Source organism: Cervus elaphus, chromosome 10, assembly GCF_910594005.1.
Source record: "Cervus elaphus chromosome 10, mCerEla1.1, whole genome shotgun sequence".
In the NCBI taxonomy this organism is placed as follows: domain Eukaryota; kingdom Metazoa; phylum Chordata; class Mammalia; order Artiodactyla; family Cervidae; genus Cervus; species Cervus elaphus.
In genome coordinates, this window is record NC_057824.1 from 40,113,452 (window position 1) to 40,141,186 (window position 27,735).

The window sequence follows — 27,735 nt, forward strand, 5'->3', positions numbered from 1 at the left end:
AGGAGACCGCATCCAAACCCAGCCATCTGGTCTAGTAGGATTCAGTCTGCTCTGCTTCCCTTTCCCATTCACCCTCTTACCCTCAAAACAGGGCCGGCATGTGACCAAAACATTCCTTTAGGATACTAGGGAACAGGGCAAGGGGCCATGTATCATTGGGGGAGGGGGCTACATCTGGGGGAATGAGGGGTAGATAAGTGAACGGTGGAACTCTGCACAGACCTGGAATGCTGGCCAGAGTTGGGGAGGGGAGTGTGGTGGCTGGCAAGCAGAGAGCGGGAAAGTAGCTGGGAGGGGAATCAGGGGCAACCGAGGGGCCGGGGATGACCCACGATGACTAGGCAGCTGAGAGGTGTAAGAACAGGCCCAGGGCTTCCCCCTACCATCCTGTGCTGTCACCCCCAACCCCTGTCCCTTCCCTGGAAGGGACCTGGTTATCTGCCACTGGATCTCAGCATCGTCTCACCTCACGATGACCTCCCGGGTGTCCTCCTGAGAGGAAGGCGACTCCAGAGCAGTCCTGGAGGCTGAAGTGGTGGGGCTAAGTCCCAGGCGAGGCAGCCTGGGGAAAATATGGGCAGGGAGCAGCCAAGAAGCACAGAAGCTGGACAGTAAAGAGGAGGAACCCAGGGGCACGTCTCCCTCCTTTACAGTTACTCCCTCTTCCTCCTAGGCTAGTGTCCTCTGTCCAAGCTGTAATGGCCTCCACTGCTGGCTACATCGTCTCCACCTCCTGCAAGCACATCATAGATGACCAGTAAGTGCCATGAGACCACCGCTTCCCCCCATTCCAGCAGCCTGTGTGCATGTGACCCTTGAGTACCCCAGATCACCCGGGGGACTACCTCAGTGAACCCCAAGCCCTTAAACTTGGGCTTGAGCAAGTTAACTACAATAGCTGCAACTCAACACCCCGAGACAAATTTATCCACATCCTGTCCTTAAAGGTCAACACCAGGAGGAGGAGAAGCGGGGAGCAAAAAGGATTCTCAAGGCAGCTCCTAGGTTTCCCAGCTTCTTGGATCATAGTAGGTTCTGAGTGTCGTTTCCTCCCTGCCCTCCTCCCACTCTTTCACCCCTCAGGCCCCATTTCCAACCAGCACCCAACTGGGGTGCTTCCCTGCTTGTTCATGCCAGACTTACCCCTCATCTCCCCGCAGAATCCAGGTGTCCAGCCCCAGCTCCATGCGTAAGAGGGACAGACGACATAGAACAAGGCCACCAATGGTTAGACAGTGGGGTGGGGTGTGAAGGGTGAAGAGGCCAGATTTTGGCACTGGGAGCTGATGCAGTACCTGGTGCTTGCCAAGAGAGCCCAGGCCGGAGAGGTGGGGCAGGAGGAGGGAGGGAGGGGGCCCTGTCCGTGGTGCTGACGGGCCAGCTCAAGGTGGACCCAGGCTGTCATTGCTGTGAGTTGCCTGGGAGGGTGCTGATGATGCCCCATGCTTAACTTCTGATCCTGTTCCTCCTCTCTGGAGGCTGCTGAGCCCTGGGGACATGGTCTGGATGACCTGACCAAGAGGCGTCTCCTCTTTCCCTTGAGTTCCTTCATCTGCGGGGTGAGGTCCACCCCTATCTGGAAGGGCTGCTGCGAGGAGGAACTGACTTGTGCGTGTCAGATGCCTACAGCAGTCCTGGCCATACAGAGTGGATGCTAAACTCCTTCTTCAGACCCCGCCCCAGGGACTTGGCTTCCTCCTGCCCTTTTCCCCTATTCCCCCTCCTGGGTCCAAGAGGAGCCTAGATCCTCCCCCACTCCCACATTCCCTTCTCTCACCTTCTCACAGAGGTCACCTTACATGTTCTCCTCCCCATCCCCCAAGTCTGTTCTTGTCCCTCCCCCCTTAATCCTCAGGTAGGTGGGAGGATCTGGGTTAATCCAGGAGCAACAGCTGTTCCTACCTCTGAGCACCTAATTGCTGAAGAGGGTGGGGATGGGCTTAACCCTTCACACCAAAGCCCAGGGTCTGGACCCCCACAGGCCAGTGGCATCACCATGTCTGCTGTGGCTGACTCCCTAGGCCACTGTCTGCTCTAACTTCTCAGGCCAGTTGGACCCCTTTCCACCTTCCTGCCCTTCATCTCTAACCTGGGCTGCTGCTTCCTCTCCTCTCTCCCTCCCTCTCTCCTGGTCACACACTCCAGCATGGCTCTCCACTTCTTTTTTCCCAAAAATCATCCCTTCCAGGCCAACCTTCCCCAGGGTTCACTGTCTTTTTCCATGTCACCCCTGGTCCTTAGCTGGCCCACCCCCAGGTCTCACCCCACTTCTCCCTTCAGCAGCCCCTTTTATTCGGACCTCGTATTTGTGTCCCTTCCAGCTGACTTTGTTTGCATCTCTCTACCAAGCCTGGGGAGTACCGCTGGGTTTGCCTCTTAGACTTCCCGCCCCCACCTCGAACCTGTCACAGGACTACGGACTTCTGAGAACGCACTTCATGTGCTGACTCAAGAAGAAAAATGCAATGTTGCATATTCATGGACTTTTCATTTTTGTTTACTCTCAAAGCACACAGAACTTTCTCTGCTCTTGGCTCCTTTGGCTCAGCGTTTTCTTCTTAATGCTTAGCTGTACCTGAAAAAACAAGAGGTGGGGCCACACTCAGGCAGAACAAGCAGCACTGACAGCATCACCAATTCCCATCTCGAATCTTCTAGAGGACAGTAGGGCTGAGAGTGAGGGCTGGGAGCCAGACTTCTCATGTTTATCCCTTGGTCCGGTGACCTAGCCTCTCTCACCTGTAAAATGGGGTGACAGTCATACTTACTTTTCATAGGCTTTTTGTGGGAAGTAAATAAGTTTGTGCTTGTAAAAGATTTAGAGTATTGGAATAGGGCCCTCCTGTAATAAGTAGTCAATTAATGTCAGTCAAGGCTTCCCTGGTGACTCAGGCAGTAAAGAATCTGCATGCAATGTAGGAGATGCAGGTTTGATCCCTGGATCAGGAAGATCCCCTGGAGGAGGAAATGGCAACCCACCTCAGTATTCTTGCCTGGAGAATTCCACGGACAGAGGAGCCTGGCAGACTATATATAGTCCATGGGGTTGCAAAGAGTCAGACACATGACTGAGCCACTAACACTTTCACTTTTAATGTCAGCCAATATGATCTCTCCCCACCACTCCTACCACTTCTGCTGTAATTTGTCCTGATCACCGCTGTCTCTAAGAGCTGGTCTGGCCTGTTTTCTCACTCTGTCTCAGCCCTCAGTTCTGTGACTGTCTTTTGGTCTGTCTTGCTTTTCCTCCTAGCACATTGCAGAGAGAGAGAATATGAATGAATTAATATGAAAAATGAGTGAGAGACTTCCCTGGCAGTCCAGTGGTTAAGACTGCTTGCTTCCACTGCAGGGGTCACGGGTTTGATCCCTGGTCAGGGAACTAAGGTCCCACTTGCTGCATGCGTGGCCAAAAGGAAAGAAAGAAAAAGAAAAATGTGTGCGTTCTGAGCTCACTCTGGGTTTGAACCCCAGCCCTACTGCTTACCAGCTGAGTGATCCTGTGATCACTTGGGCAAGTTTCTTGCCCTCCACCTTGGGATTCCATCATGTAATTTGAGAGTCTATTTCTGTCTCAGGGTTCTTACAAGTATCACTGGAGATTTGACTCCTGGGATGCAGCTAACAGAGCCCCTGGCACTTGGTAGCTGCCCTGTCCATCTCCTTCCCTCATTGACCCCACCCCTCTCTCTGCCCGGCAGACACTGGCTCTCCTCCGCCTACACGCAGTTTGCAGTGCCCTACTTCATCTATGACATCTATGCCATGTTCCTGTGTCACTGGCACAAGCACCAGGTCAAGGGGCACGGAGGGGACGAAGGCAGCACCAGAGCCCCGGGCAGCACCTGGGCGGTGGCACGTGGTTACCTGCACAAGGAGTTCCTCATGGTGCTCCACCACGCCGTCATGGTGCTCGTGTGTTTCCCGCTGTCGGTGGTGAGTGGGGGCTGCTGGGAACTAGGGCCCTGTGTCCCGCTCATGCTGGTACTCCAGGAGCCTAGAAAGCCCTGGGTCCAGGTCCCAGCAGGATGAAGTGCCCCAGGGAGGGTTTCCTGAGCTCCAGCCCAGCCCCAAACAGCAAGAGGTTGGATCACGCCCAGCTGTGATGTTTTGGAGCTGGTTACACACCACTGCAGGCTTCCCTGGTGGCTCAGATGGTAAAGAATCTGCCTGCAATGTGGGAGACCTGGGTTTGATCCCTGGGTTGGGAAGATCCCCTGGAGAAGGGAATGGCAACCCACTCCAGTATTCTTGCCTGGAGAATTCCATGGACAGAGAAATCTGGCAGGCTGCAGACCATGGGGTGGAAGAGTCGAACATGACTGAGCGACTTTCACACACACATACACACACAAACCACTGCCTCTGAGACTCAGGGCTTCCCAGGTGGCACAGTGATAAAGAATCTGCCTGCCAATGCAGGAGACACAAGTGATGTGGGTTCGATCCCTGGGTTGGGCAGAGCCTCTGGGGGAGAAAATGGCAACCCACTCCAGTATTCTTGCCTGGAAAATTCCATAGACAGAGAAGACTGGTGGGCTACAGCCCATGGGATCACAAAGAGTTGGACACAACTGAATGAGCACACACACATGTCTCTGAGACTCAGTATCTTCATCTGTAGTATCATGGATATCATCTCACCTGCAGGAAGGTTGGAGGGATATGGGGGGTTAAGTGCTCCCAGATTTGCTACTGTCCACCTGTGCTCAGACTTTCAGAGTGAAGCATCTCCAAAAGGGACAGAGAGGAGACAGGGAGGGAGGACAGGTGCTGCCAGGAACCCAGGCTCAGGCCAGGCAGTTTCCCTCTTCTCCTCTCAGGTGTGGCGTCAAGGGAAGGGAGACTTCTTTCTAGGCTGCTTGCTGATGGCAGAGGTCAGCACCCCCTTTGTCTGCCTTGGCAAGATTCTCATCCAGGTGAGAGGGCGCTGCGGGTTTGAGAGCTTGACGGGAGGACAAGGGAAGGGTTGGGCACTTTTAGGAACCAATCCGGGCTTATCCCCTGGTGGCTGAGTGATAAAGAATTCACCTGCCAATGCAGGAGACACGGGTTCTATCCCTGGGTCGGGAAGAGCCCCTGGAGGAGGAAAAGGCAACCCACTCCAGTATTCTTGCCTGGAGAATTCCATGGACAGAGGAGCCTGGCGGGCCACAGTCCATGAGGTCTCAAAAGAGTGGGACGCGACCTAGCAACTAAAAAACAACTGGGATTTTTTAAAGGACAGGTGGAGTCAGGTCTGGGAGGGGCTATCAGGTAGGGTATAGGGGAGCTGTCAGGGCGGGGGGGGGGGCGAAGCGGGGGCAGGTCCTGGGGCGGCCCCTAACCTACCCCCTGGCCCAAGGAGGAAAGGCCGGGAGGTGGGCTGAGGGGTAGGTGGCCCAGGGGGCTGAGTCGGGGGCGTGGCCGGAGGCCACGAGGAGGAGCCTGCCCCGCCCCTGACTCCCGCCCCGCCCCTCGCCCCGCCCCTGTCTGCCGGTCCCGCCCCTGTCTGCTCGCCCCGCCCCGTGTCCCTGCCCCGCCCCTGTCTGTCCGCCCCGCCCGCAGTACAAACAGCAGCACACGCTGCTGCACAAGGTGAACGGGGCCCTGATGCTGCTCAGCTTCCTGTGCTGCCGGGTGCTGCTCTTCCCCTACCTGTACTGGGCCTACGGGCGGCACGCGGGCCTGCCCCTGCTCGCCGTGCCCCTCGCCCTCCCGGTCCACGTCAACCTGGGCGCCGCGCTGCTCCTCGCCCCGCAGCTCTACTGGTTCTTCCTCATCTGCCGCGGGGCCTGCCGCCTCTTCCGGCCCCGGGGCTCCCGGCCGCCCTCTCCCTGTCAGACCCAGGACTGAGAGTGGGGCCGAGGGCGGGGGACCCTCCCCACCCCACCCCCATCCCCACCGCGTGGGAACAGGGCTCTGGGGCCGCTGGGCTATCAGTGGGAGCCAGGGGCCTCTGGCCCTGACAGCGCCCCTGGAAACTGACAGATGGACTCCGACGGGGTGGGGTCATGTCCCTTCAGGGGCTGGGGGCCGGGACCAGGGGAGACTGAGCCGAGGGGTCGACCCCCTCCTGCAAACCCCTTTCTCCATCACGTCCCCTGGGCCCTGGAGAACCGAAGGAAGAGGAAGAAGGCGCACCCCTTCCCATCTGCTTAGGGCTTTTGAGGCTGTGGGGAGCCTGAGGGGACCAGGACTCATAAAAGAATTGTGGGGGAGGCCCTGCTGCCAAGGCCATCCCAGTCCCCCTGCTGCAGACTCCTCTGGGAGGGAGGCAACACCCCCTCTAACATCCCTGGTATGGTCATCTCCACAGCTTCTCTCCAGGGGAGGCCAGCCTGAGGAATCTTATTTATTTTATTTATTTATTCAAATTTGTTGGGGTGGGGGAGGGAGGTGGCTGCTACCCCCCAGCCTTCCCAGTGCTGAGCAACCCCAGGGGGCAAGTGGGGGAGCACCCAGCCCCTTCCCCGTTAAGCTGACATCTTGCCCCTGGGCCCTGGCATGTCCCTGGTGCTACAGACTTCTCAAGGCTTCCTCCAGTCTGGGGTCGGGGGGACCCTGGGAGGTGCTTTACAGACCGCTAATAAAGACATCAGCGTGAACGCCACCAAGGCCCTGTCACCCAGTTCTTTGGGGTTGGGGAGGGAGCAAGCGTCTGGGGGCAGACAGTACCATATCAGGTTGACTGTGGGACAGGGCAGGCCCCCCAAGCTGAGCAGTCAAGGAGAAAGAAGCAAGGACTCTTATTCATCATCAAGAGAGGACAGTGGGCATGGGTGCCCAGGGCAGAATCCAGGGCTCTCCTCCGCCTTTTTAGGCCCCTTTCTCACAGCTCCTGTGGGGTGTGGAGATCAGAGGTTGGAGGTCACGCTGCCTCCCTGGGCTTTGGGTCCCTCAGCCTCTTCCCGAGCAAGGTTCCGGTGGGCGGGGGGTGAGGGGGTGAGGGACAGGCCTTACATGTGAGTGCAGAACTGGAAAAGCAGGAAGAAGAAGGCCACCAGCAGAGCACCAACCAGGATGTGATGGAAGAGCCTGGAGTTAGAACCTGCTTGACAGTGACGGGGAGACAGGGGACTCTGGACTTGCCTCCAACCTAAGGGCCAAGGGCAGCCGTCCTCTAGGCCCTGGCCAAGAGGGCAGCCCCTTCTCAAGCTGGGTCATACCTGAGTCAGCAAAGATGACAGGTTTCTCTCCGATGAACTGGGCCACGGCCAGGAGCTTGGCTTGGTCTGAGTCTGGGTAATCAAAGAAGTCAGGTCTGTCTAGGAAGAGCGGATACTCTGCTCCCCGACCCGAGGCCTTGGCACGTTCCAGACTGGGTGCTGGGGACACAGAGCGAAGTGTATGAAAGAGCCAAGCAGAGCCTGCACCCCACCCAAGAGGCTGAGACAGACCCAGGGCCCTGCCAGGCCACACAGCCTTCGTGTAGCTGTGGAGAGCCTTGATTTTGTTCCCAGAACTTCTTAGGGGTTGGCTGAGCCCTCCAGGAGAAGGCCTATGCTTGGCAGGGAGGATGAGAGAGAAGTGTGGAGAACAAAGAGAAGAGCCCAGGCGTGGCCTCCTAGCCTCTGGGGAGCTGGGGGGTGGGTGGCGGCATTGACCCTGATCCCCAGCCTTCCTCCTCCCGACTCTTCCCAGCTTCCCACCTGATTCTAGGGGCCCCAGCCCAAGCAGCCACATCCACACCCACACCCACTGCCTTGGCCTCATCACCCCTCCACTCCTGTGAGAGGTGAGAGTTCTGTGATGTCACAGCCCGGAGCCGTTCTGATTACACTCTAGGGTGAGGGGAGAGAGGAAGTGCTAAGATCCAGGACCCTCCCCCGCAAGCCCCTGGATCCAGAGGGGAGAGGTGGGGCTCATAGAGCCTTCGGGTTGATGCTGTTGATAGAACAGTAAGAATGGAAGCCCCAGAATTTACAAATGAGGAGCTTGGTAGGACAATTTGCTGAAAGCCAGAACTGAGGAAAGCAGCATTTGTATAGCACGCACAGTGGATTGGTGGGGGGGATGGAGGACAGGGCTAAACATCTCCAGTTACCCCCTTGGATCGACCGCAGATAGCATTTATTGAGCACTTGCCGCGATGCCAAGTACTTTTCATGGACTGACTCATTTAACCATCATAACATCCTCTGAGGTTAGGTACTATGTCCTCATCTTACAGAGGAGGGAGCCAAGACAGAGAGAGGCGATGTAGGCAACACACACTTCCGAAGGGCACTTATATTTCTCCCTGGGCCCCCTCCTTGCCTTGTGTCCTCAAATGCAGGGGCCCGGGGATCTCCCCCAAGCCCCAAACTCCATCTCTTGGTGCTCCGCTGAGGACAACGCTGGGGTTAGCCACCTAGAGAAACAACAGGCATCTCCGCTAGGTGGCAGCAGTGTCTATGTCTGCCTGCCTGTTTCTCTCTTCTTACCTAAGGAAGACACGGCTCCCAGTTTCCAAGCCCTCCCACCTCATCCCATCAGGTTGCCTCAGGAAACGATATCGTTGGGGGAATGGCAGGCATGGGGGTGGTCAGAGGAAGTCCCCTGACCCATCTCGGGGCAGGTCTGTTGGTCATGCTTAGAGGCTTCACAGACTCCCCATCTCTGGGTAGGCTCCCCCATGGCCCATTCTGTTTCCCCTTTCTGGTTTCTTCTTTTCCCTTATTTGTCACTTTCCAACAGCCACTTTCACTCTTGTGGGCCTCCCTCAGCGGATAATAGTTAGCTCCCCTTCAATTGGCAGGTAGGCCTGTCTGTCAAACATCTGTCCCGCCCCATCCAAGGCCAAGGAGACTTCAGGGTCTTCTTGGTTTTGCTACACAGTTGCCTGTTCAACAGCCTCTGACAAGTTCCCTGACATGCCCCATGTCAGACATGTGTCTGTGGTGTGTGAGGTCCTCTGTTCTATGGAAGGAGGCTCCTTCCTCCACTGGATCCCCACCCTCATCTTTCCGACCTTCAGGGACTGCCCACCTATTCTCACAGCAACCCTGGGAGGTATTTGTCAGGGTCAGCTTCTACTTCCTAAACAAGGAAAAGGCGCAGAGAGAAAAAAGAGGGGAACGGAGGAGACAGACTAACATCTACGGGGCCTTCTGGGGGACTGGCTCTGTCTGTGTGTGCTCAGTCGTGTCCCACTCTTTGTGACCGCATGGACTGCAGCTTACCAGGCTTCTCTGTCCATGGGATTTTCCAGGCAAAAGTACTGGAATTTGTTGCCATTTCCTTCTCAAGGGATCTTCCTGACCCAGGGATTGAACCCTACGTGTATCTCTTCTCAGAAAAAGGAAGTGACTTTCCCAGTGTCACAGGCATGTGAAGGGCAGCAGGGATTCAGCCTGATTCCTAGCTCTGGTCCAGGGCTCCCTCTGCAGGCCTGTAGGCAGTTGCCCTCCAGGGCTTAGCTGAGAGAAGGGGTCCTGGGAGAAGTGGTCCAGACTCTTTATTTAACCTTTGGAGTGGATTTGACAGTTTCCTGAGTTGCCTCAAAGGAACACAGCTGTCCTCTCTGCCAGAAAAGGCCCTTTGGACACAAGCAGTGAATTATCCATTCATTTATTCATCCAACCATTAAATAAATGTATCACGCTCCTGTTATGTGCTGGACTCCATTTATGGCTTAGATAGAAATCAACAGGGCATGGTCTCTGCCCCGGGGGACCACAGAGGAGAGAGAACTCAGGGATGCACATTATTTGAGTATAGACAGACTAACCCTAAGAGGCTGTCTACACTTGCTATCATTGCTCACTCAACTTTAATGTATCCTTCAAACTCTTCACGACTGGCTTCATCCCCACCACTCCACTGAAGTCACTTTTGGTGGGTGAACCAAGGACCCCATAACTTGCCAAATCTAACCTTTACTTCTCTGTTGGTTCTGACTCTCAGCAGAGTGCGCACATTCCTGCCTCTAGGCACTCACCGATTTTCTTGACTCCTCCCCCTCTAAGCTGCTCAGGCTTGGACCTTCTCTTTTCTATCTATACCCTCTCTCTCTAGGTGATCTCATCCAGTCGCATGGCTTTAAATACTATCTATATGCTGGTGACTCACAGATGTATATTTCCAGCCCAGCCCTCTCCTCTGAGCTCCAGACTCCCCTACCCAACTTCCTGCTTCATGGCTCTGTCCAAAAACATCTCAGACTCAGTAGATCGCAAGTACAGCTCTCAATTCTCCTATCCCAAACCTGCGCCTTCTTCCCACTGCAGCAAACGAGCTCGCTGTTGCTCTGGATGTTTTGCTCAACATAAAAACTTAGGAATTGCCTCAAACTCCTCCTTGTTTCTCTTCTGATAAACCCATAGTCAAGGCCTGTTGCTTCAGGACTTCCCTGGTGGTCTGGTGGCTAAGATCTGCGCTCCCAATGCAGGCGGCCTGGGTCTGATCCCTGGTCAGGGAACCAGATCTTGTGTGCTGAAACGAAGAGTTCCCATGCAGCAACTAAAAAAAAAAAAAATTCAGCATGTCTCAGCTAAGACCCGGCACAGCCAAATAAGTAACTAAAAAATATATATTTTAAAAAGAACTGTTGGCTCAATTTCCAATCTAAATCTCAAGTTCATCTACTTCCCTCTTCTCATTCAAGCCAACCTCATGTCTCATCTGGCTTATTGCAACGTTTTGTGGACTGCGTGATCTCTATTCGCTCTTCCCCCATTGAGAACAAACCAGAACACATGGATCCACTACTTAAAACCCTCCAGTGGCTTCCTTTGAACTTCTTACCCTGATCTGTGAGTCTCTTGTCTACCTACCCACTTCAGTTCTTTCCCAGCTTCAGTTCCTTAGCATCCCCCAGCCTCTGCAAACCCCTCTGCCTCCCACTCTCTTGCCCCCTACTTGACCCAGGAATTCTTCCTCATCTTCCAAGTCTCAGCTGAGACAGTACTTCCCCTGGGAAGTGAACCTGAATTTTCTGACCATCCCCCATCACTGCATCAGTCTCACTGCACTGGAGTTGTCTGTGTATTTGTCTATTTCCCTTACAAGCCTATGAAGCCAGAGATCATCGATCTTGGTCATAGCCGTAGCACCACAATATAGAGTAGGTATTCAATAAATATTTATTGGCTTAATGGATGGATGAAAAGCCTTTCCACCTCTAGACATACGAGGGCTCAGCACTGTCTGCATGTCCACCTGCAACCAGCTGGAACTCCAGCCTCATCCTCACCTTCCTGCAACAAGGCTTTCTGGATGCCCCATGGGGGGTCTGCACTAAGCCCCTGAGAAGAAAGCAGCAGAGGAAGCAGCTGTGGGCTTCTCACCCAGCTCACCCCTCCTCTCACTGCAGACCTAGGTCTGCCTTTCCTCAAACTCGCCAGCTTTGATCATGGATAGCATCTCCCTTAGTCCTGCCTCCTTTCTTATCCTGGAGAAACTCAAAGAAAACCTTATGGCTGCTTTTATTTTAAAAAGATATTATTTCAGGGTTTCCCTGGTGGCTCAGTAGTAAATAATTTGCCTGCCAATGCAGGAGACACAGGTTTGATCCCCAATCTGGGAAGATCCCACATGCCGTGGAGCCACTAAGCCTGTGCACTGCAACTATTGAGCCTGTGCTCTAGAGCCCAGGAGCCGCAACTACTGAGCCCAGACCTCAACTACTGAAACCCGGGTGCCCTAGAGCCTGTGTTCCACAGCAAGAGAAGCCACCGCAAGGAGAAGCCTGCACTCTGCAACTGGAGAGTAACCTCTGCTCCTTGAAACTAGAGAAAAGTCCAAGCAGCTGTGAAGAACCAGCACAGCCAAAATAAATAAAATTATTTTTTAAAAGATGCTATTTTAGTGTATTCTTTTGAGTAGGTAACATATGCACATGGTACAAAATACACATTTCCTATTCCTTCCCTCTCTGGCCTCACGACAGCCTCCTCAGTGGTCACCATAGCTACTTTTTCTGTGAGGCCTTCCATAAATTTATGCACAAATAAACAAACATATAAGTTCTCTCTCTTTTTTTTACTCAATGGCAGTATTCCATTCATGCTCCTCTGTAGCTTACTTTTTTCAGTTGCCATGAGATTGTGAAGATGATTCTGTATAAAAGTACGTAAAGAGCCTCATTGTCATGGCTGCATGCTATTGCATTGTGTGAAACTGTGTCATAACTGATTGAATCAGATGGACATTTAAGTTGTTTCCAATCTTTTGCCATGGCAGATATGATGCAGTTAATAATCTTGAACTTCTATTATTTTGCTCATGGGCCAAATCCTAAAAGCGGAATTTCTGGATCAAAGAGCCTAACAGTGGTTACAGAGATGGTATCCATTTATCCACAGCCTCATCAACATTGTGTGTTAACATTTGCTTTCATGTTTACCATGTGATCAGTGACAAGTGGTATCTCAGGGTAGTTTGGTTTTACATTTCCTTTACTTAAAAAAAAAAGGGGTAGGGACTTCCCTGGAAGTCCAGCGGTAAGGTTCCACAGTCCCACTGCAGAGGGCATGAGTTTGGTCGGGCAACTAAGGTCCTGCATGCCACACAGCGCAGCAAAAAAAAAAGGGGGGGGGGTGGTAAAAATCCATATATGAATAGTTATACTGGGTTGGCCAAAAAGTTCATTCAAGTTTTTCCTTAAAATGTTACAGAAAAAGACGAACTTTATGGCCAACTCAATATCTTAGCCATTTTGAAGCACCAGATTCAGCAATACTAGGTATATTCACATTGCTACACAACCTAAAATCACAGTATTTAATGATGACAACATAGTGCCAGGCCCAGCTTGGGACAGCCTCTGTTCCTCAGTGGTGGTGGAGACAGAAATGTAAACAGGCATGGCATACCAGCGTCTCCAGAGCGGAGGCTGTGAGAGCTCAGGGGGCTGGGGGCTGGGACGGGGGGTGGGGGATGTGTCTTAGGAAGAGGGGGTCCAAGGTGCCCTCTGAAGAAAGGAAAGATCTTCCAGGCTGAGGAACTTGGGTGAGCAAAGTTCTGCAGGACTGAGAGACCCAGGTATGCTCTAGGAACTGCAAGTAATGTTCCTAAAAGCCAGCAAGATGAGTAAGGGGGATGAGATGGGAGAAGTCACAGTCTTAGGCTGAAGGGCCTTGAAGGTCACAGTGAGGACTTTGTCATTGGGGGCTGGCAAGTTTGGGAGAGAAGAGAGCCAAGATCCAAGACTGGAGTTAGACTGACAGGTAGGTGCTGGGCTCAGGTGAGAGAAGGAGAAGAGAAGGAAGGCCTGCAGGGCTCTGGGGCATTTAGGAGGAAGCCTTGCGCTCAGCTGCACCTGAGGGTCAGACTGCAAGCGGGAAGGTGAGAGAAGGTGGATTCCCAAAGGAGATGCCAGCCCTAAGAAGCGGACATGGACCCTCGGGAGCTGGGTTGGGTCCAAGGAAAGAAGCCTGACCGACCAGTCAAAGGATGGAAGCGTGAGGTGAGCCATAGCCTCGGGCCTCAAACTGTGAGGTTTCCCAGCGTGGGGGCCGGGACGCGAGATCGCAAACTAGGGACCGCAGGTGGATCAGATCCCCTTCCCCAGCCCGCTCCTGGGTCATTGCAGTTCTCTAAGCCCCGCCCCACAGGCCCCGCCCCTACGGATATTGATAGGGGAGGCTAGACACCCTCCCCCCTCCTCCGCGGGGGAGGGGCGTGAGGACTGGCGAGGTGCGGGGTGGGGGGGTAGGATGATCCGGCGTCGCCATGGCAACTAGGCCGGTGGTCTGCCCTGTAGACCCGGGAGGGAAGCCAGCAGAGAGCGGCGGAGCGAGGCTCCGCGGGCTGAGCGCGGGGGCTCGGGTCTCCAGGGAGGAGTTGGGGAACACCGGGCTGTTCTCGCTGAGGGTTCCTGGTGGCGCAGGTTGTCCGTGTGTTTGCGAGCGTGAGTCTGCGAAGTTCTCCGGGGTAAGTGTGCCAGCGCGTGTCTGGGTTTGTGCATGACTGTGAGCGTGCGCACGTGGGCACAGGCGTGTGCGCGGGAGTGTCCGTGCAAGATGCGTGTGCCAGCCTGCCCGTGAGTGTGTGTGCACCCGGGTGCGTTCCTTAAGTGTGCCCGGGCGGGCGCCGGCGGGAGATTCCCGCCCCCTCCCCAGCCTCCGGCCGCCCCTCCCCGCCCCCCGCCGCCCGCGCCGGCTGCCTCCTAGCCTCCACCTCGCTCACCCCCTCCTCCCCGCACTTTCTCCGGCTCTCCCTCCCGCTCGGCTCAGACTGCCGGACTCGGCGCTCTTCTCTCCGGCCGCCCTGGGAATCGCCGGCCGCCACCGCCCAGCCCGCACCCGCTGGCCCCCCAGTGCTTGGGCACCTGTTGGAGGCGCAAAGATAGGTGCTGGGGGCTGGGCTGCCGGGGGAGAGAGGGTGAGGGTGAGCGTGTGTGTGTCAGCCTGTGTGTGCCTCCGGGGGGTGTTCGGCTCTCCGGAGGCTGCAGTTGCTGGCTCCGCTGGAGATCCGACCTCAGGAGGAAGCATCTGAGGTGGGGGTCCCCACCTTGGGCCGCAGAGGGTGGGGGACCAGCCAGCAGGCAGACCCTGAGGTTGAATGAAGGGACTGTGGGAAGTGAGAACCTAAGGGGCGGGTGACACCCAGACCAGACCAGTGCCTGGTGCAGAAGGATGGCCAGAGCCTCAGAGAGGGAGAGGCGGGAGCCTACAGGGGCCGCTTGAGGGGTCGGCAGGGCCCAGAGCAGACAGAAGCCCAGAATGAGCGACAGGAGCTGGGACGAGGACAGGGGACAGTCTAGAGGTAGGTGGGCAAGGCTGAGCTGGAGCCAGGACCTCTCTTCCGGGAGTGGCTGCCAGCCTGGCCCCCGGGGGGAGCACAGCTCAGGGTCTGGAGGGCCCAGGCCTCCTGACTGCCCGTCGGCTGGCACAGGCTGCCCTCTCCCTCAGCACCCAGGAAGGGAGGCCAGTGAGGGCCCTCAGACCCCAGCGGTTGCCGCCTGGCCCTCAGCCAGCCGACGGGAGGTTTGAGGACTCAGCCAGCCTGGGGCTCACACTCTCTCCCTCCCCAAGCTAGGGGTGCTTCATGAGGGGCCGCAGGGGCGACCGCATGGCCATCAACATCCAGGAGCACATGGCCATCAACGTGTGCCCGGGGCCCATCCGGCCCATCCGCCAGATCTCCGACTACTTCCCCCGCCGGGGACCCGGCATCGAAGGGGGTGGCGGGGGCTTCGGAGAGGCCCCTGCTCATCTGGCCCCCTTGGCCCTGGCCCCCCCGGCGGCCCTCCTTGGGGCCACCACGCCCGAGGAGGGAGCCGAGGTGGACAGCTACGACTCGGATGATACCAGTGAGTCTGGGGGCTTGAAGGGCCCAGGGCACTCCTGGGGGCCTCCAGGCTGGTGGGAAGGGCCTGGGCTCTGCTGGGGGTGGGGAGGCGGCGGGCACTGCTCCACAGCTGCAGTCGGAGTGGAGATTACAGCTTCAGCAAGGCTCAATATTCAATATTTCTGCTGAGACACTCAACCACCCACACAGCCCCAGTTGCAGCCCAGCCAGGGACCCAGACGCGCACAGGCTCGCGGGCTGACAGCCGCAGACACGCACACACCTTCACAGCTGGCGCACAACCCGTCTCTCACACACACCTTGTCTTTACGGTGCACTCACTCAGGTGAGCTCTTCTCTCTTCCTCCAGCCGCCCTGGGCACGCTGGAGTTTGACCTTCTCTATGACCAGGCTTCCTGCACTCTGCACTGTAGTATCCTCAGGGCTAAGGTGGGTACTCCCTGCCTCCCCCTGCTGGCCTCCTATCCTGAGAGGGGTGGGTTTCCATTCTCCCTTCCCTCGTGTCCGACTCTGCATCCCATGGAATTCTCCAGGCCAGCATACTAGAGTAGCCTTTCCCTTCTCCACTCCCTTCCCTTCCCTAGGCCTAATTCCTGCTCCTCCCCTCGAGCCCCTAAGTGTCCATGCTGTAGAGAGACAGAGAGGAAGAGGGGAGGTGAGTGGGCACTCTGGGAGCTCACAGCTGTCTTCCCTCTCATCCTCCCCAGGGCCTCAAGCCCATGGATTTCAATGGCCTGGCTGACCCCTATGTCAAGCTGCACCTGCTGCCTGGAGCCTGCAAGGTACTGGCTGGCCTCTTCCCTCCCCTAGTCCCCCCAGCTTGTGGGTTTCCAACCTTCTCTCTCCAGCCTCTGTGGGTCTGGGGGACACGTACTGTGAATCCTTCATCCCCTCACCTAAGGCCAACAAACTAAAAACTAAGACTCAGAGGAACACGCTGAATCCCGTGTGGAACGAGGACCTGACGTATAGTGGGATCACGGTTGATGACATCACGCACAAGGTGCTCAGGTGAGGGGTCCATCATCCCCGGTCCCGAGCATTCAAGCTCAGCACCTCCTTGGGGACAGCTGTCGTTGGAACCTTCTTTGGTTGGTTGACTCACCTCCCATTAAGCCCTCAGATGCTCCAGAACCCCCTTCAGGGGGTGCTCCCACCCCCTTCAGGAGCAGGCCAAAATGTTTCCCTGACTTTCCTGCCACCCCCCCCCCCCAAATATCTCCTACTGCTCCTCCGAGGACTGCCCTCTCATGAGGGTTCTTCACTCCTGACCTTTGTCTGCTGTCCTTCTTCCTGCCTCCTCTCTACGGGCCTGAACCCCACTCATCATCCAAGGCTCTGCCTCCTTTTGCAGTCTTTCCCTGGTCACTGGGATGCCTTCTCAGAGTCCCTGACTCAAGTCAGACCTACGCAGCCCATTGCTGCCCGTGTCTCCCTGACACCTCTAAGGAGTGAGGTCTCAAGGGACAGGAATGGAATGAGGTTCAGGGAGGTTAAGTGACTTGCTCAAGGTCATGCGGTCACTATGTGGCAGAACTGGGAACTGAACATCCCTACAGGACAGAGCTGCTCCAGAGCATCACAGCTGAAGGCAGGGCAGGGGGCTGCGGAGGGGGCTGGATAGAAGTAAAAGCAGAATTTTTTTTTAAGTTATTTGGTTCTGTCAGGTCTCAGTTGCTCTTAGTCGCAGCTTGTGGGATCCAGTTCCCTGACCAGGGATGGAACCCAGGCCCCCTGCATTGGGAGCATGGAGTCTTAGCCACTGGACCACCAGAGAAGTCCCAGAGCAGTACTTTCTAATTCCTGGGCTCATGAGTATCTCCCAGGCTGGCTCCTGCTCCACAGAGTAAAGGACAAGGGCTCTGGGGGGGAGGGGTGGGCTCCTGGTCCGACTGCGCAAGGCCCCTCCAGGCCCTTCTGGCTCTGACGTCCTGGTCTCATGACCCATATTCACCAGTGCACAGCCTCTGCACGTTCAGTTGGATCCTGTCCCCAGGCCCTGAATGGAGGCAGCTATGTGTGTGTAGGGGGGAGGGGACAGTGTTCCCAAGATTCGTGAGGGTTTCCTCAGCAAGCTGAGCAGGTCCTGATGGGCAGGGAAAGCGAGGGGCTGAGGCACAGGCACATCAAAGCATCCTCCTCAAGCTCCAGGCCTGGTGCTGGAGACAGGTGTTTTACAAGTGAGGGGTTTGGTGACTCAGACAGTTAAGGATCTGCCTGTAATGCAGGAGACCCGGGTTCAACCCTTAGGTTGGCAAGATCCCCCGGAGGAGGAAATGGCAACCCCCTCCAGTGTTCTTGCCTGGGAAATCCCATGGACGGAGGAGCCTGGAGGGCTACAGTCCATGGAGTCGCAAAGAGTAGGACACGACTGAGCAATTAACAACAGAGTACTGAGGGCAAAGCTGGGACCAGTCTCAGGTGCTCAGAATTCAGGTGGGGACCTTTCTCCCACCTTGGAGTGGGGCTCAGGTACCCCAGGGGGCCTTGACCCTGCAGTTCCCCACCAGGATCTCCGTCTGTGATGAAGACAAGCTGAGCCACAACGAGTTCATTGGGGAGATCCGAGTACCCCTCCGCCGCCTCAAGCCTTCACAGAAGAAGCATTTTAATATCTGCCTCGAGCGCCAGGTCCCGGTCTGTGTGGGGCGGTGGGGTACCACGGCAAGGGGGCCCAGGGGAGACCAGGTTTCCAGAACTTTCTCTCCACCCCCTCAGCTGGCTTCACCCTCTTCCATGTCTGCGGCGCTGAGGGGCATCTCCTGTTACCTGAAGGAGGTGAGCCACCCGTGGGGGCTGCTTCTGGTGGGAGGTGGGGGAGTGCTGCTGACCCCCGTGTCTGCCTGCAGCTGGAGCAGGCGGAGCAGGGGCCGGGGCTGCTGGAGGAGCGTGGGCGCATCCTGCTGAGCCTCAGCTACAGCTCTCGGCGCCGCGGGCTGCTGGTGGGCATCGTGCGCTGTGCCCACCTGGCTGCCATGGACGTCAACGGCTACTCCGACCCCTATGTCAAGACGTGAGCCTCTGCCCTGTCCTGAGGCCTGTCCTCCCCTCCCCAGGGACCTGCCCCCAGCCCCATCCTCCTCTGGGGTCTGGCCTGTCGCTGACCTACTTGCCCCCGACGCCCCCACTCCCATTCTCCCCCGCTCCTTGGCAGGTACCTGAGGCCGGATGTGGATAAGAAATCCAAGCATAAAACATGCGTGAAGAAGAAGACTCTCAACCCAGAATTTAATGAGGTGAATGGGACTGAGACCAGAAATTGAGTGGGAAGGGTTGGGGCTAGGGGCAGGCAGTGCCTCATGGAAGGTGTGGCCTGCCTTGTCCCAGGAATTCTTCTATGATATGGAGCTCTCCACTCTGGCCACTAAGACTCTGGAAGTCACAGTCTGGGACTATGACATCGGCAAATCCAACGACTTCATCGGTGAGGGAGGAGCCTGCCCGGTGGTGCCCTATGGAGGGCAGCCTGGCAGCCAGCCGGGCCCTGATCTTGCCTGCCTCTGCTGCTCCCCAGGTGGCGTGTCCCTGGGGTCAGGCGCCCGGGGAGAGGCCCGGAGGCACTGGAGCGACTGTCTGCAGCAGCCGGATGCAGCCCTGGAACGCTGGCACACTCTGACCAGCCAGCTGCCCCCCGCGGCCGGGGCTCTGCCCTCAGCCTGAGTGGCACGGTGGCCCCTTGGGGCCGGGTCCAGTACCCAACCTTCGCACGAGTGTGTTGCACGTTTACACGGGGTGGAGGCCCCGCCCCGCACTACCTGTCTTATTTCGTGAGAGTCTCCGTGACCGTGGGTCTGTCTTCTTGTGAGGGACTGTGGAGATCTATATTCACATATGCAAACTTCCTTCTGCCTGACTCGCTACAACCTGCAAATATGCAAACCACCCATCCTGAGCACACCTGCGGGGGGTCCCACAGAGCCCAGGGCCCTGGCTGCCACTTCTCTCTCCTGCCTCTCCAGGCTGCCCGTTCCCCTCCCCTGCAGGAGGAGGTCGGATTAGGGGGGGTTTGGAGGAGAACGTTTCCAAAAAAAGAAAAGGACAAAAAACAAAGAGCCACTTCTTTAATACACAATCTTCATTTAAAAAACACCACACACACACACACACACACACACACACACACACACAAATACCTAGCCCTGTACAGCTGCCCTTTTAAGCGGGGGGCCACTGCAGGGTCTCTGCCTCTCTGAGAGGTGACGGATGGCCCTGGCCACTCCTTTAAATAACTGTCCTCTGGATCGGGCTGGGATGTGAGGGCAGGGCCCCTGCCCTCCCTGGAGAGGGCCCACCTTCTGGGGGACATTCGTGCATGTTTACGCCTTTTCTGATTGTGTCCGTGGCCGCAGCATGGCAACTGGGCATCAATAAACTTCTCTGCGGAAGCTGGGGGCTCACGTGTGCTGGCACCGAGGGGGCTGGGCAGGGGGCCGGGCAGAGGGGCTCACTCCGGGATGTCGATCACCAGGTCATCATCCCCGTCCAGGGCGTCGTCCCCGCTGCCCGCGTCGCTGAACATCTGCCGAGGAACGGCACTCAGGATCGTAGGGGGGGGCATCTTGGGTGGGGGTAGGGGGGCCAAGGCTGCCCCCACCCCAGCCCCAGAGCCCCGGCCTGAGAAGGTCAGCGGCCCTCCCACAGGGCAGTCGGGGGGTCCCACCGCCATCTGCAGCAGGAGGAGAAACACAGGGAGGGCTTATCAGGGAGGCACTGGGAGCTCCAGGGGGCTGGCACTGCCCCTTAAGACAGTTCTAAGGGCCAGGGAAGGGGGGCAAAAGCTCATTCAAGGGGCAGTGGACACACCAGGCCAGCCAAGGCTGGAGTCAGGGAACCTGCCCCACCTCAGCCCTTTCAGAGCCTCAAATCAGCAAGTGCCTGGGGGTGAGGGATGGTGATGGAGGTGGTGATGAGGGTGGTGGTGGAGGGGGTCTCACAGGAAACCAGGAAGGAAAGGCTGGGCCTGGCCCTGGCCAGTAAGGCACCGTGGCTGCCCCTGTAGTAGCAGTCAGAGCGTCAGGAGCCTGCCTGCCCGCCTCTGGGCACCTGGGTTATTGCTGGACTCCACTGGCCTCCTCTCTCTCCTCCTCGAGGGGCTCACTGGTGCAGTGCAGGGTGTCCAAGGTCTTCACCCCCCCGCCATGTGAGGCTTCTACCTCATGTCTGGGACGGGCCCCTCTTTGGGATCCCCGCAGCCACTGGCCTGGGCCAGGCCCTCCTCTCAGCTCACCTGGGCTATGGGACCAGCCTCCTAACTGGAATCCCTGCCTTCAGCCTCTCCCAGATCCAGCTCCTCCTCCGCACTGCAGCCAGAGTGAGCTCTCTAAAACACAGACCTGAGCGTGTCACTCCCCCACTCGAGGACCTCGGGGGACAGGCAGTGCCTAAGAATAGGCTGGTCCCTCCACCTGGAGCGCCCTTTTCTATGGGTCAGAAGTCTGGCTTTGTGCTGTGGCTGGGATGTGGCCTCTGTCCAGCTCAACCCCTCCAGCTGCCCCCCCACCCCACATCCTTCTGAATTCTCCCCAGAGCTCTGGGGGCCTCATGCTCTGCCTGTGGACACAAGCTGAACACCTACTACGTGCCAGGTGACTTCTGCTAATGACCTCTGACCATTCTGACCACCCTGGAAGGGAGGAGAGGTCATCAGCCAGAGGAAACAGAGGCTTGGAGTGGAGGTCTGAAGGCACAGGCCTCCCGGGTTCCCACTGGGCAGTGTCCAGTCCGGCCCCAGGGTGGGGGCGGGGCAGTGGTCTTCATGGTGGCCCTTCTGATTGCTTTAATTCATTCGGGCCCCAGGGGCCTACTCTCTGTTTCTCAAGGCATCCCCCACTCCACTCACAGCTGTTCCTGGGGTGGCATGGAGGGCCAGAGAGGATTTGTAACTCAGGGGACAGGAGTCTGCCAGGACTGATGACAGGCAGGAGGCCAGCTCTGCAGTGGCCTCCTACGAAGTACCAGGCACCCATGTGCACACACGGGACCAGATGCACACCTGCAACTGAAAAGGCCAGCGGCATAGCTGTCCCCTCCTCTGGTCACAGCCTCTTGAGTCCCTACCCAAGTCCCCTCTGCTTGGATTCACTCCATGGCCTCCTCAGCGTGACCCACAGCAGCAAATGTTTATCTGTGGCCTGCCAGGGGCCAGGCACTGGGCTAAGTGTCTTCTCTCTGTTGACTCATTTTATCCTCACAGGGACCCCACTGAACAGAGAAGCAAGCGGAGGTTCCCAGAGTCAAACAATCCACCCAAGTCACACAGCACATGCGTGGATGAGGCCCAGGCTCCTGACTGACCTGCTTCAGTCTTCACAGCGTTCCCTCTCCTCCTCAGACCTGCCCCTCCTGTCTCCTCACACCACACACCCAGAAACTTCAGTGACCCCTCACTCTCCTTGCAGAACATCCAGCTGTCTACAACCCACCCCACCCTATCTTTTTTCCAATGTTCTTCCCCCTCACCACTCATGATTCAGCGCAAACACTTTGACCATACTCCTGCCTTCTTTTCACCATTGCCTCAGCCTGAATACCCAAATCTCACTCACCCTGGACTCAGATGTTACCTGTTCTTTGAGGCCTTCCCTGATATACCCTCTCCCCGACGCACAGTGATCCATCTGGGCCCCTCTGCCCTGCATGTCTAGAACGTAGCTTCCTGACACATCTCTGCTTTAGGACCCAGAACCTCAGAGCCTCGAACTGCCAAGCCCGCACCACGCCTCCACCCTCTGCTCCAGGTTTCAGTGGCCCAAGCCCTCTCCACCAGCCCACCCCACACACAAGAAGCAAAAACCCTGCTGAGGAGAGTGAAACAAGCTGGGCAATCACTCATTCTCCAGGCTCAAAGGCCATGGTCATACAGAAGTAAGTGGCAGGGCTGGGGTTCAAACTCCAGAACCCACACTCCTGACTACCACAAGCATGGCTCCCATTTCACTTCTGGCTCCAGAGTCTCGAGTCTACAGTCTACCCAAAAGAGAGCCATCACACCAGTCCCTATATCACTTTGACTCAGAGCTGGAAGGGCACTGTGCCTTCCGGGTCCTCATCTCTCCTGGCACTCAAGGTTCCAACCTCTTCTCTCCATCTACCTCCCTGCCCCTGACTTCCAAATATGCACCCCATGTGGCCCAGGCTCACACTACCCAGTTGTCCTGTCCACATTTCCAGACAGCATCTCAACATGTCCAAAGCCAAACTCACCTTCCCTCCCAAACCTGCTCTTCCCACAGTCCTCCCCGATTCAGAAGGGCCACTCCACTTCTTCAGCTGCTCAGGCCAAACCACCTGGAGTCACTGTCCACACCCCTCTCTCTCACAGCCCACACGGGTCTTCTCAGGGCTCGTTCTCTGAAAGAGACCCATCATCGACTTCTACACTTCCCCATGCTACTTCAATGACTGCAGCAGCCTCCTCACTGGTCTCCCCACTTCCACCCTGACCTTGCCCCTAACCCCTAGACTATTCACAGCAGTGTCAAGCAATGCTCTTAACATGTCAGTCAGATCAGACCGCACTAGCCCCGCCTTCTCCCGTGGCTCCCAGTTCACCCACAGGACAAGCCCAAATCGTTACAGTGCCTCTGAGGCCCTCCACGGCCTTGGCTCTCAGGTGCTGCTCTCACTTGCACTCTGGTCACCCTTTCTCACTTTGCTCTGACCACACTGGCTTCTTTCCTAAATGAAACAATTTCAAGGCAGCCAAAGGGCTGCTGCTCATTCCCTTTTAAATCTCTGACCACCCAACTGTAAGATGGATTCTTTACCTGAATCCATTTTTCTACATTGTGACCTATTTATCTTGCTTATTTTCCGCCTATCCCTTCAAGAAGGTGGGCTCTGAGAAGGTAGGGATTTTTGTTGTGTTCACTACTCTATCTGCAGCACCTAGAATAGTGCTTGGTACACAGGAGGCGCTCCACAATTCTTGATGATTACATGTGGTCTGATCACTCCCTTCATACACACACAATCTGAGACCTAGAGGGTCAAGGTCACGTGGTTTTTAAGTGGTGCAACCTTGACTTCATTCTAGATTCCACAACTCCATCCCTCCTCGGCGGCTCCCTGGAATCACAGAACACCTGTGAAAAGGAGCTTGGCCCCCAGCAGTCTTCATTCTGCATCCCCTGAGGCTGGGCTTGACCTGACTGGTGTTGCAGGAGCCAGGACTTTTGGGACCCACCCCTCAGCACCCAGCCCTGGGCTGGGCCCCTGGGAGCAGTCCCACGTAAGTCCTTCATGGTTCTAGGCCAGGCCCCCAGCCTAGAGCCGTCTTGAGCCTCCCTCAGATGGTTGTCCTGCCGTTCTGGCCCCTCCCTAATGTCCCCCAAACAGGGTACCTTGAGTTTCCGGGGCAGGCGGGGCCGTTTCTCCCGCTTGGGCCTCAGGGGGCTGGGCTCGGGCAGCTGCAGGGCCAGGTAGTCAGAAGGGAATGGGGGGTAGGTGGGGGAAGCCAGCTGCAGGCAGGAGTGAGGGGATGGAGATGGGAAATGGAGTGGATGGGGTGGGGGTGGAGGGAAGAAATGCAAACAGGAGGAAGAATGGAAAAACAAGAGATGGTGATGAGTGTGGCTCCTGAGAACAGACGGGAGGGGACAGCAGCAGGACTGTGTCCTGGAGTCTGCTCTCCTCAGTCATGCCTGTCCCCCATTCCTACACCAGAGAGGAGTGGGCAGCCCTGACTCACACCCCTCCGAGGGACACCTGCTGGCCACCCCCAGACAGAGGTCCTTGGTGCTGGGCTGGCTTCACCCTGAGGCCTGGCCCCTCTGCCCAAATGATGCCCACCTTTTCCCAGGCATCGGACCATTTCCCACCTTTGACCCCAACTCACCGAGCTCAGGTATGGGGAGGGGGCCCTCGAGGCCTGAAGGGGAAACCCTGTTGAAGGAGGCAGGGAGAGGCTGGAGGGGGAGGGAGTGCCCCCCAGTGGAGGGCTTCTCTTCCTGGAGAAAGGACAGGGGAGGGGGTCAGAGGCAGAGAGGTGGCCTGTACCCTCCCCACCTCCCACCTCCTCGAGAGAAGAATGATGACTCGTCTCACCTCTTAGGGGCAGGTGTGTCTGACAACTTGGGTGTCCCCTCTGTCTCGCTGTTGTCTGAAGATGCAGTGGCATCAGAGTCTGTCAAGGGGAAGGGCTAGTCAGTAGGGAGGTTGCAGGGGGGGTTCCCTATCTACCCCAGAGGGGTGTAATCTCAACTCTACAGAAGGGCTCTGGTGAACCTGAGGGGTACACAGGTGCTATTGTGGAGAGGCCCACAGCTTCCCCAGCTTCTTAAAATGCCCTTTACACCCTAATTCCTGGCTGGGCACCACCATGCTAACATATTTGTCAAGCATTTCCTATGTGCCAGGTTCTGAACAGGTGCTTGACATTTGCTGCCTCTCATTGTCTTCAGAAGTATTACAGGAGGAAGAGGAGACTGTCACCTCTGCTTTCCAGATGCAGTCCCTGAGGCTCGGAAATGAAGGTGTGGGACTGGGGCTTGTACCCAGGCCTCCGGATCCTGACCATTTTATGCTCTTATTTGCCTCTGAGCTGTCTAGCACTTACCTCTACTCCACTCCCCATATCCAGGCACCTGGTAATATGCACCTTAAATCTTACCTTCACCTACTGCTTCCAACTACACGAGGTCAGGCCGCTACCATGTCAAAGCCACCTGCTCAGGAATCTCATCACTCCTGCCATTCTGTCCTCCCCAACCCCAGCATGACCTAAAATGTAAAACTGATCACATCCTTACTGAAGTTTGCCAGCATTTGAAATGTTTCTTATTATGGCCTCAACCTACCTTTCTGGTCTCCCAACCACACTGTATTCACATCACACCAAACTGTTTTCTCAAAGCCGAAAGTCATTCCCCAGGTTGGGTCTCTATCAAGAAGGCCCATGGTTCACTTAACAAGTAACTACTTACAGGTGAAATATACGATTCCCACTTGCTCTGCTCAGATATCCTTTAAGCAGCAGATTAAATGCAACCTGAGAAGTCTCCCAGAATCCCTCAGGCCCCAGACTATTCTCAATAGTCAGGGCTCTCCTTGCTGTGCCAGGCAGTGTCATATGTGGGTGTCTCCCTCACCACACTGTGGGCTTCTCTGAGATTTAGAGGTGGCTTACATCTCTAGTTCTTGTTTCTCAGATATATCCCACTCTGACCGTGAACATGCTGGGTTCCCTCATGCTGCCTATCCTGAAGTCTCCCTTGACAGGATGTTAACTGAAAGACATTCCAGGAAGGAACAGGAAAGCAATGAGAAACTAGAATAAAAGCTGAATGTTTTGCCATGAGGTACATGGGCTACCCCGAGTCTACTTCTCTGACCTCATCTACTGTTCTCCTAAAATATGTAAATGAATGGGTGCTGCATGTTTTAGCAAGATATTATTTACAAAAACAAGCAACCTGGCTGGCTGTTTGCTGATTCCTGCACTAGACCCCATGGAAACATGATTGCATGTGACTTGACTTATGACAAAAAGAAAAGATTGGCCACAAAGGCCAATCTTAGGGCCTTTTCTTTTTCCTTTTTTTAGTTCTACCACTTTATTGCTACAAACCCATCTCCTTCCACCCTCGTGCACACATGCTCAGTCATGTAATCCCATGGACTTCAGCCCTCCAGGCTCCTCTGTCCAGGGACTCTTCCAGGCAAGAACACTGAAGTGGGTTGCCATTTCCTTCTCCAAGGGCTTTTTCAAACTGTGGGTATCAAACTAACAGTGGATCACAAATTTAATTTAACACTTTTGAGGGAAAAAAAAAAAAGTCAGTCTAGAAAGTATCAGAACTGCATAGTGATCTTAATGTTGTTTTATTCAATTCTGTCTTATAAGTAAGGAAGCATGTGAGGGTTCGTCATGATGTAAAATATATTACTAATTGTCAACAGTGCTCAAAAAGTTTGAGAACACTGCTTTTTAGGCTTCAGCTCTTCTGCTCTTCAAACAACCTAGTACAGTCTTACCTCAGAGAATCTGCATTTGTGACTCCCTCTGCTAGGAAATCTCACTCATCTTCACAAGATAGGTTTCTTCCTATCTAGGTCCCAGCGCAAACATTACTTCCTGAAAAGACCCTCTTTTGAAATGTTTCCTGCCATCTGCTTTTGTATGCTCTATAAACTACGCATGGCTTTTACATTTTTAACTTGTTGGAAAGGGAAAAAGACAAATCAAAGGAAAGATATCTCATGATGTGAAAATTTTATGAAATTCAAATTTCAGTGCTTATAAATAAAGTTTTATTGAAACACAGCCATGTTCACTTATTTATACAATACCTATAGCTGTTTCGGAACTACCACCGCAGAGCTGAGTAGGTGCAATAAAAGTGGTATGTTCTGCAAAGCCTAAAATATTTATTACTTGGCCCTTCACAGAAAAAGCTTATCAACCCCGGCTCTATTCCAATGACTACACTTAACCCTGATTTTATTCCCTTCCAATCTAAAATTCTAATTTGCTTCTTTGCTTACTTATTCCTGGCAACTAGAATACAAACTCCAAGAGGTTTCATCTATCTTGGTTACCACTGCATCCCGTGTGCAAAGTTCAGTGTCTGAAACACAGCAGATACTCAGTAATACTTCAGTGAAAGAACAGCAGAGGAGGAGGGCCAGCAACTAGGCTGCCCTGGCCCCCAAGGCCTAAAGGGAGGGCCCGGGGAAACTTGCTGGAGTGCCAGGAGCATGTCCTCCACCAATTTTTCATGACCTTGCTCACCAGAAGAGTCTTCATCCACGTTCTCGTACTGGAGAAGTCGGTCTAGGAGGAAACTGAGGGAAGAGACCAGGAGAACAAGAGTGGTTATTCCCATCTCTGCAATGTCCTCCGGGCCCTCGCCTCATCTAGCCGGCTTCATGCATTTGTGGCCCATTCCAGGATGGGGTCCGAATGCAGATCCACAGGAGCCACATCACCCTCTGGCTTCCCTCCTCCCATCAATGTGTCTCACCTCTTGTCCCGGGACACCTTCAGCAATTTCCTCTGCGCCTTCCTCAGTTCCTCCTGGAAGCACTCGTGTTCCTGTACCACGGGCAAGACGCACGCTGAGCCAATCGCCGTCGTAAATTGGGCCTGGAAGCCGACCACGACTCACCCTGCTCCCTTTACACATAGGTAAACTGACGACCTACCGGCGCCAGGCCTCATTCCCCACCACCTTCCCACCCCGCACTCACGTAGATGAGGAATTTGAGTTTTCGCTTCAGATTTCGGTATTTCTTCTTGTAGTCCACTTCACCGTCCGCCGGTCCGTTCATGACCGGCTCCGGGAGAAGCGCCTCAGCTGTAGTCCGCAGTCCCGCTACACCGAGCCGGTTCAGCCCGGCCTCTCCCGCCTCAACTTCCGGGGACTCGGCGGGGCTGGGTCCGCTGGCACTACAACTCCCGGCGTGCCCCGCGCTCAGGGATCTTAACCACACGACCTGCTTTCCCGAGCAATACCGGGAAAGGAAAGTTGCTTCCAGGGGATTCGCGAAAGATGGCGCCGAAGCGAAGCGTGATGTCAC

At 55.6% G+C, this 27,735-nt stretch overlaps 3 protein-coding genes across 19 annotated transcripts in view; 2 read left to right on the forward strand and 1 right to left on the reverse strand.

Annotated features, from left to right (window-relative positions):
• Positions 1–6,592, forward strand: part of TLCD3B (TLC domain containing 3B) — a 31,124-nt gene extending 24,532 nt beyond the window's left edge. For all 6 annotated transcript variants that reach the window (XM_043914663.1, XM_043914666.1, XM_043914668.1 and 3 more), the window contains 4 exons: positions 674–757; positions 3,702–3,936; positions 4,824–4,919; positions 5,548–6,592. In XM_043914663.1, coding sequence (XP_043770598.1) covers positions 674–757; positions 3,702–3,936; positions 4,824–4,919; positions 5,548–5,835 — 703 coding nt within the window. In that variant the 3' untranslated portion in view covers positions 5,836–6,592. The remainder of the gene's footprint in view (positions 1–673; positions 758–3,701; positions 3,937–4,823; positions 4,920–5,547) is intronic.
• Positions 6,593–13,590: 6,998 nt separating this feature from the next.
• Positions 13,591–19,601, forward strand: DOC2A (double C2 domain alpha). 6 transcript variants are annotated; one of them, XM_043914691.1, is made up of 12 exons: positions 13,591–13,836; positions 14,139–14,254; positions 14,940–15,217; positions 15,566–15,645; positions 15,924–15,998; positions 16,118–16,227; positions 17,727–17,853; positions 17,935–17,994; positions 18,066–18,229; positions 18,371–18,452; positions 18,544–18,640; positions 18,731–19,601. In XM_043914691.1, the coding sequence occupies exons 3-12, from the start codon at positions 14,953–14,955 to the stop codon at positions 18,874–18,876; spliced, it is 1,206 nt and encodes a 401-aa protein (XP_043770626.1). In that variant the 5' UTR covers positions 13,591–13,836; positions 14,139–14,254; positions 14,940–14,952; the 3' UTR covers positions 18,877–19,601. The 6 variants fall into 6 exon arrangements, with proteins under 6 accessions (XP_043770626.1, XP_043770622.1, XP_043770623.1 ...); XM_043914687.1 differs by having other exon boundaries at positions 17,727–17,994; XM_043914688.1 differs by having other exon boundaries at positions 14,944–15,217; positions 17,727–17,994.
• Positions 19,264–27,541, reverse strand: INO80E (INO80 complex subunit E). 7 transcript variants are annotated; one of them, XM_043914707.1, is made up of 8 exons: positions 27,406–27,541; positions 27,180–27,250; positions 26,948–27,000; positions 24,262–24,340; positions 24,053–24,164; positions 23,559–23,675; positions 20,444–20,536; positions 19,747–19,882 (listed from the first exon to the last, which is right to left on the reverse strand). In XM_043914707.1, exons 1-7 carry the CDS (start codon positions 27,484–27,486, stop codon positions 20,465–20,467), a joined length of 585 nt encoding a protein of 194 aa, XP_043770642.1. In that variant the 5' UTR covers positions 27,487–27,541; the 3' UTR covers positions 19,747–19,882; positions 20,444–20,464. The 7 variants fall into 7 exon arrangements, with proteins under 7 accessions (XP_043770637.1, XP_043770640.1, XP_043770635.1 ...); XM_043914706.1 differs by having other exon boundaries at positions 26,939–27,000; XM_043914702.1 differs by lacking the exon at positions 20,444–20,536 and having other exon boundaries at positions 19,264–19,882.
• Between the last annotated feature and the right edge of the window lie 194 nt (positions 27,542–27,735).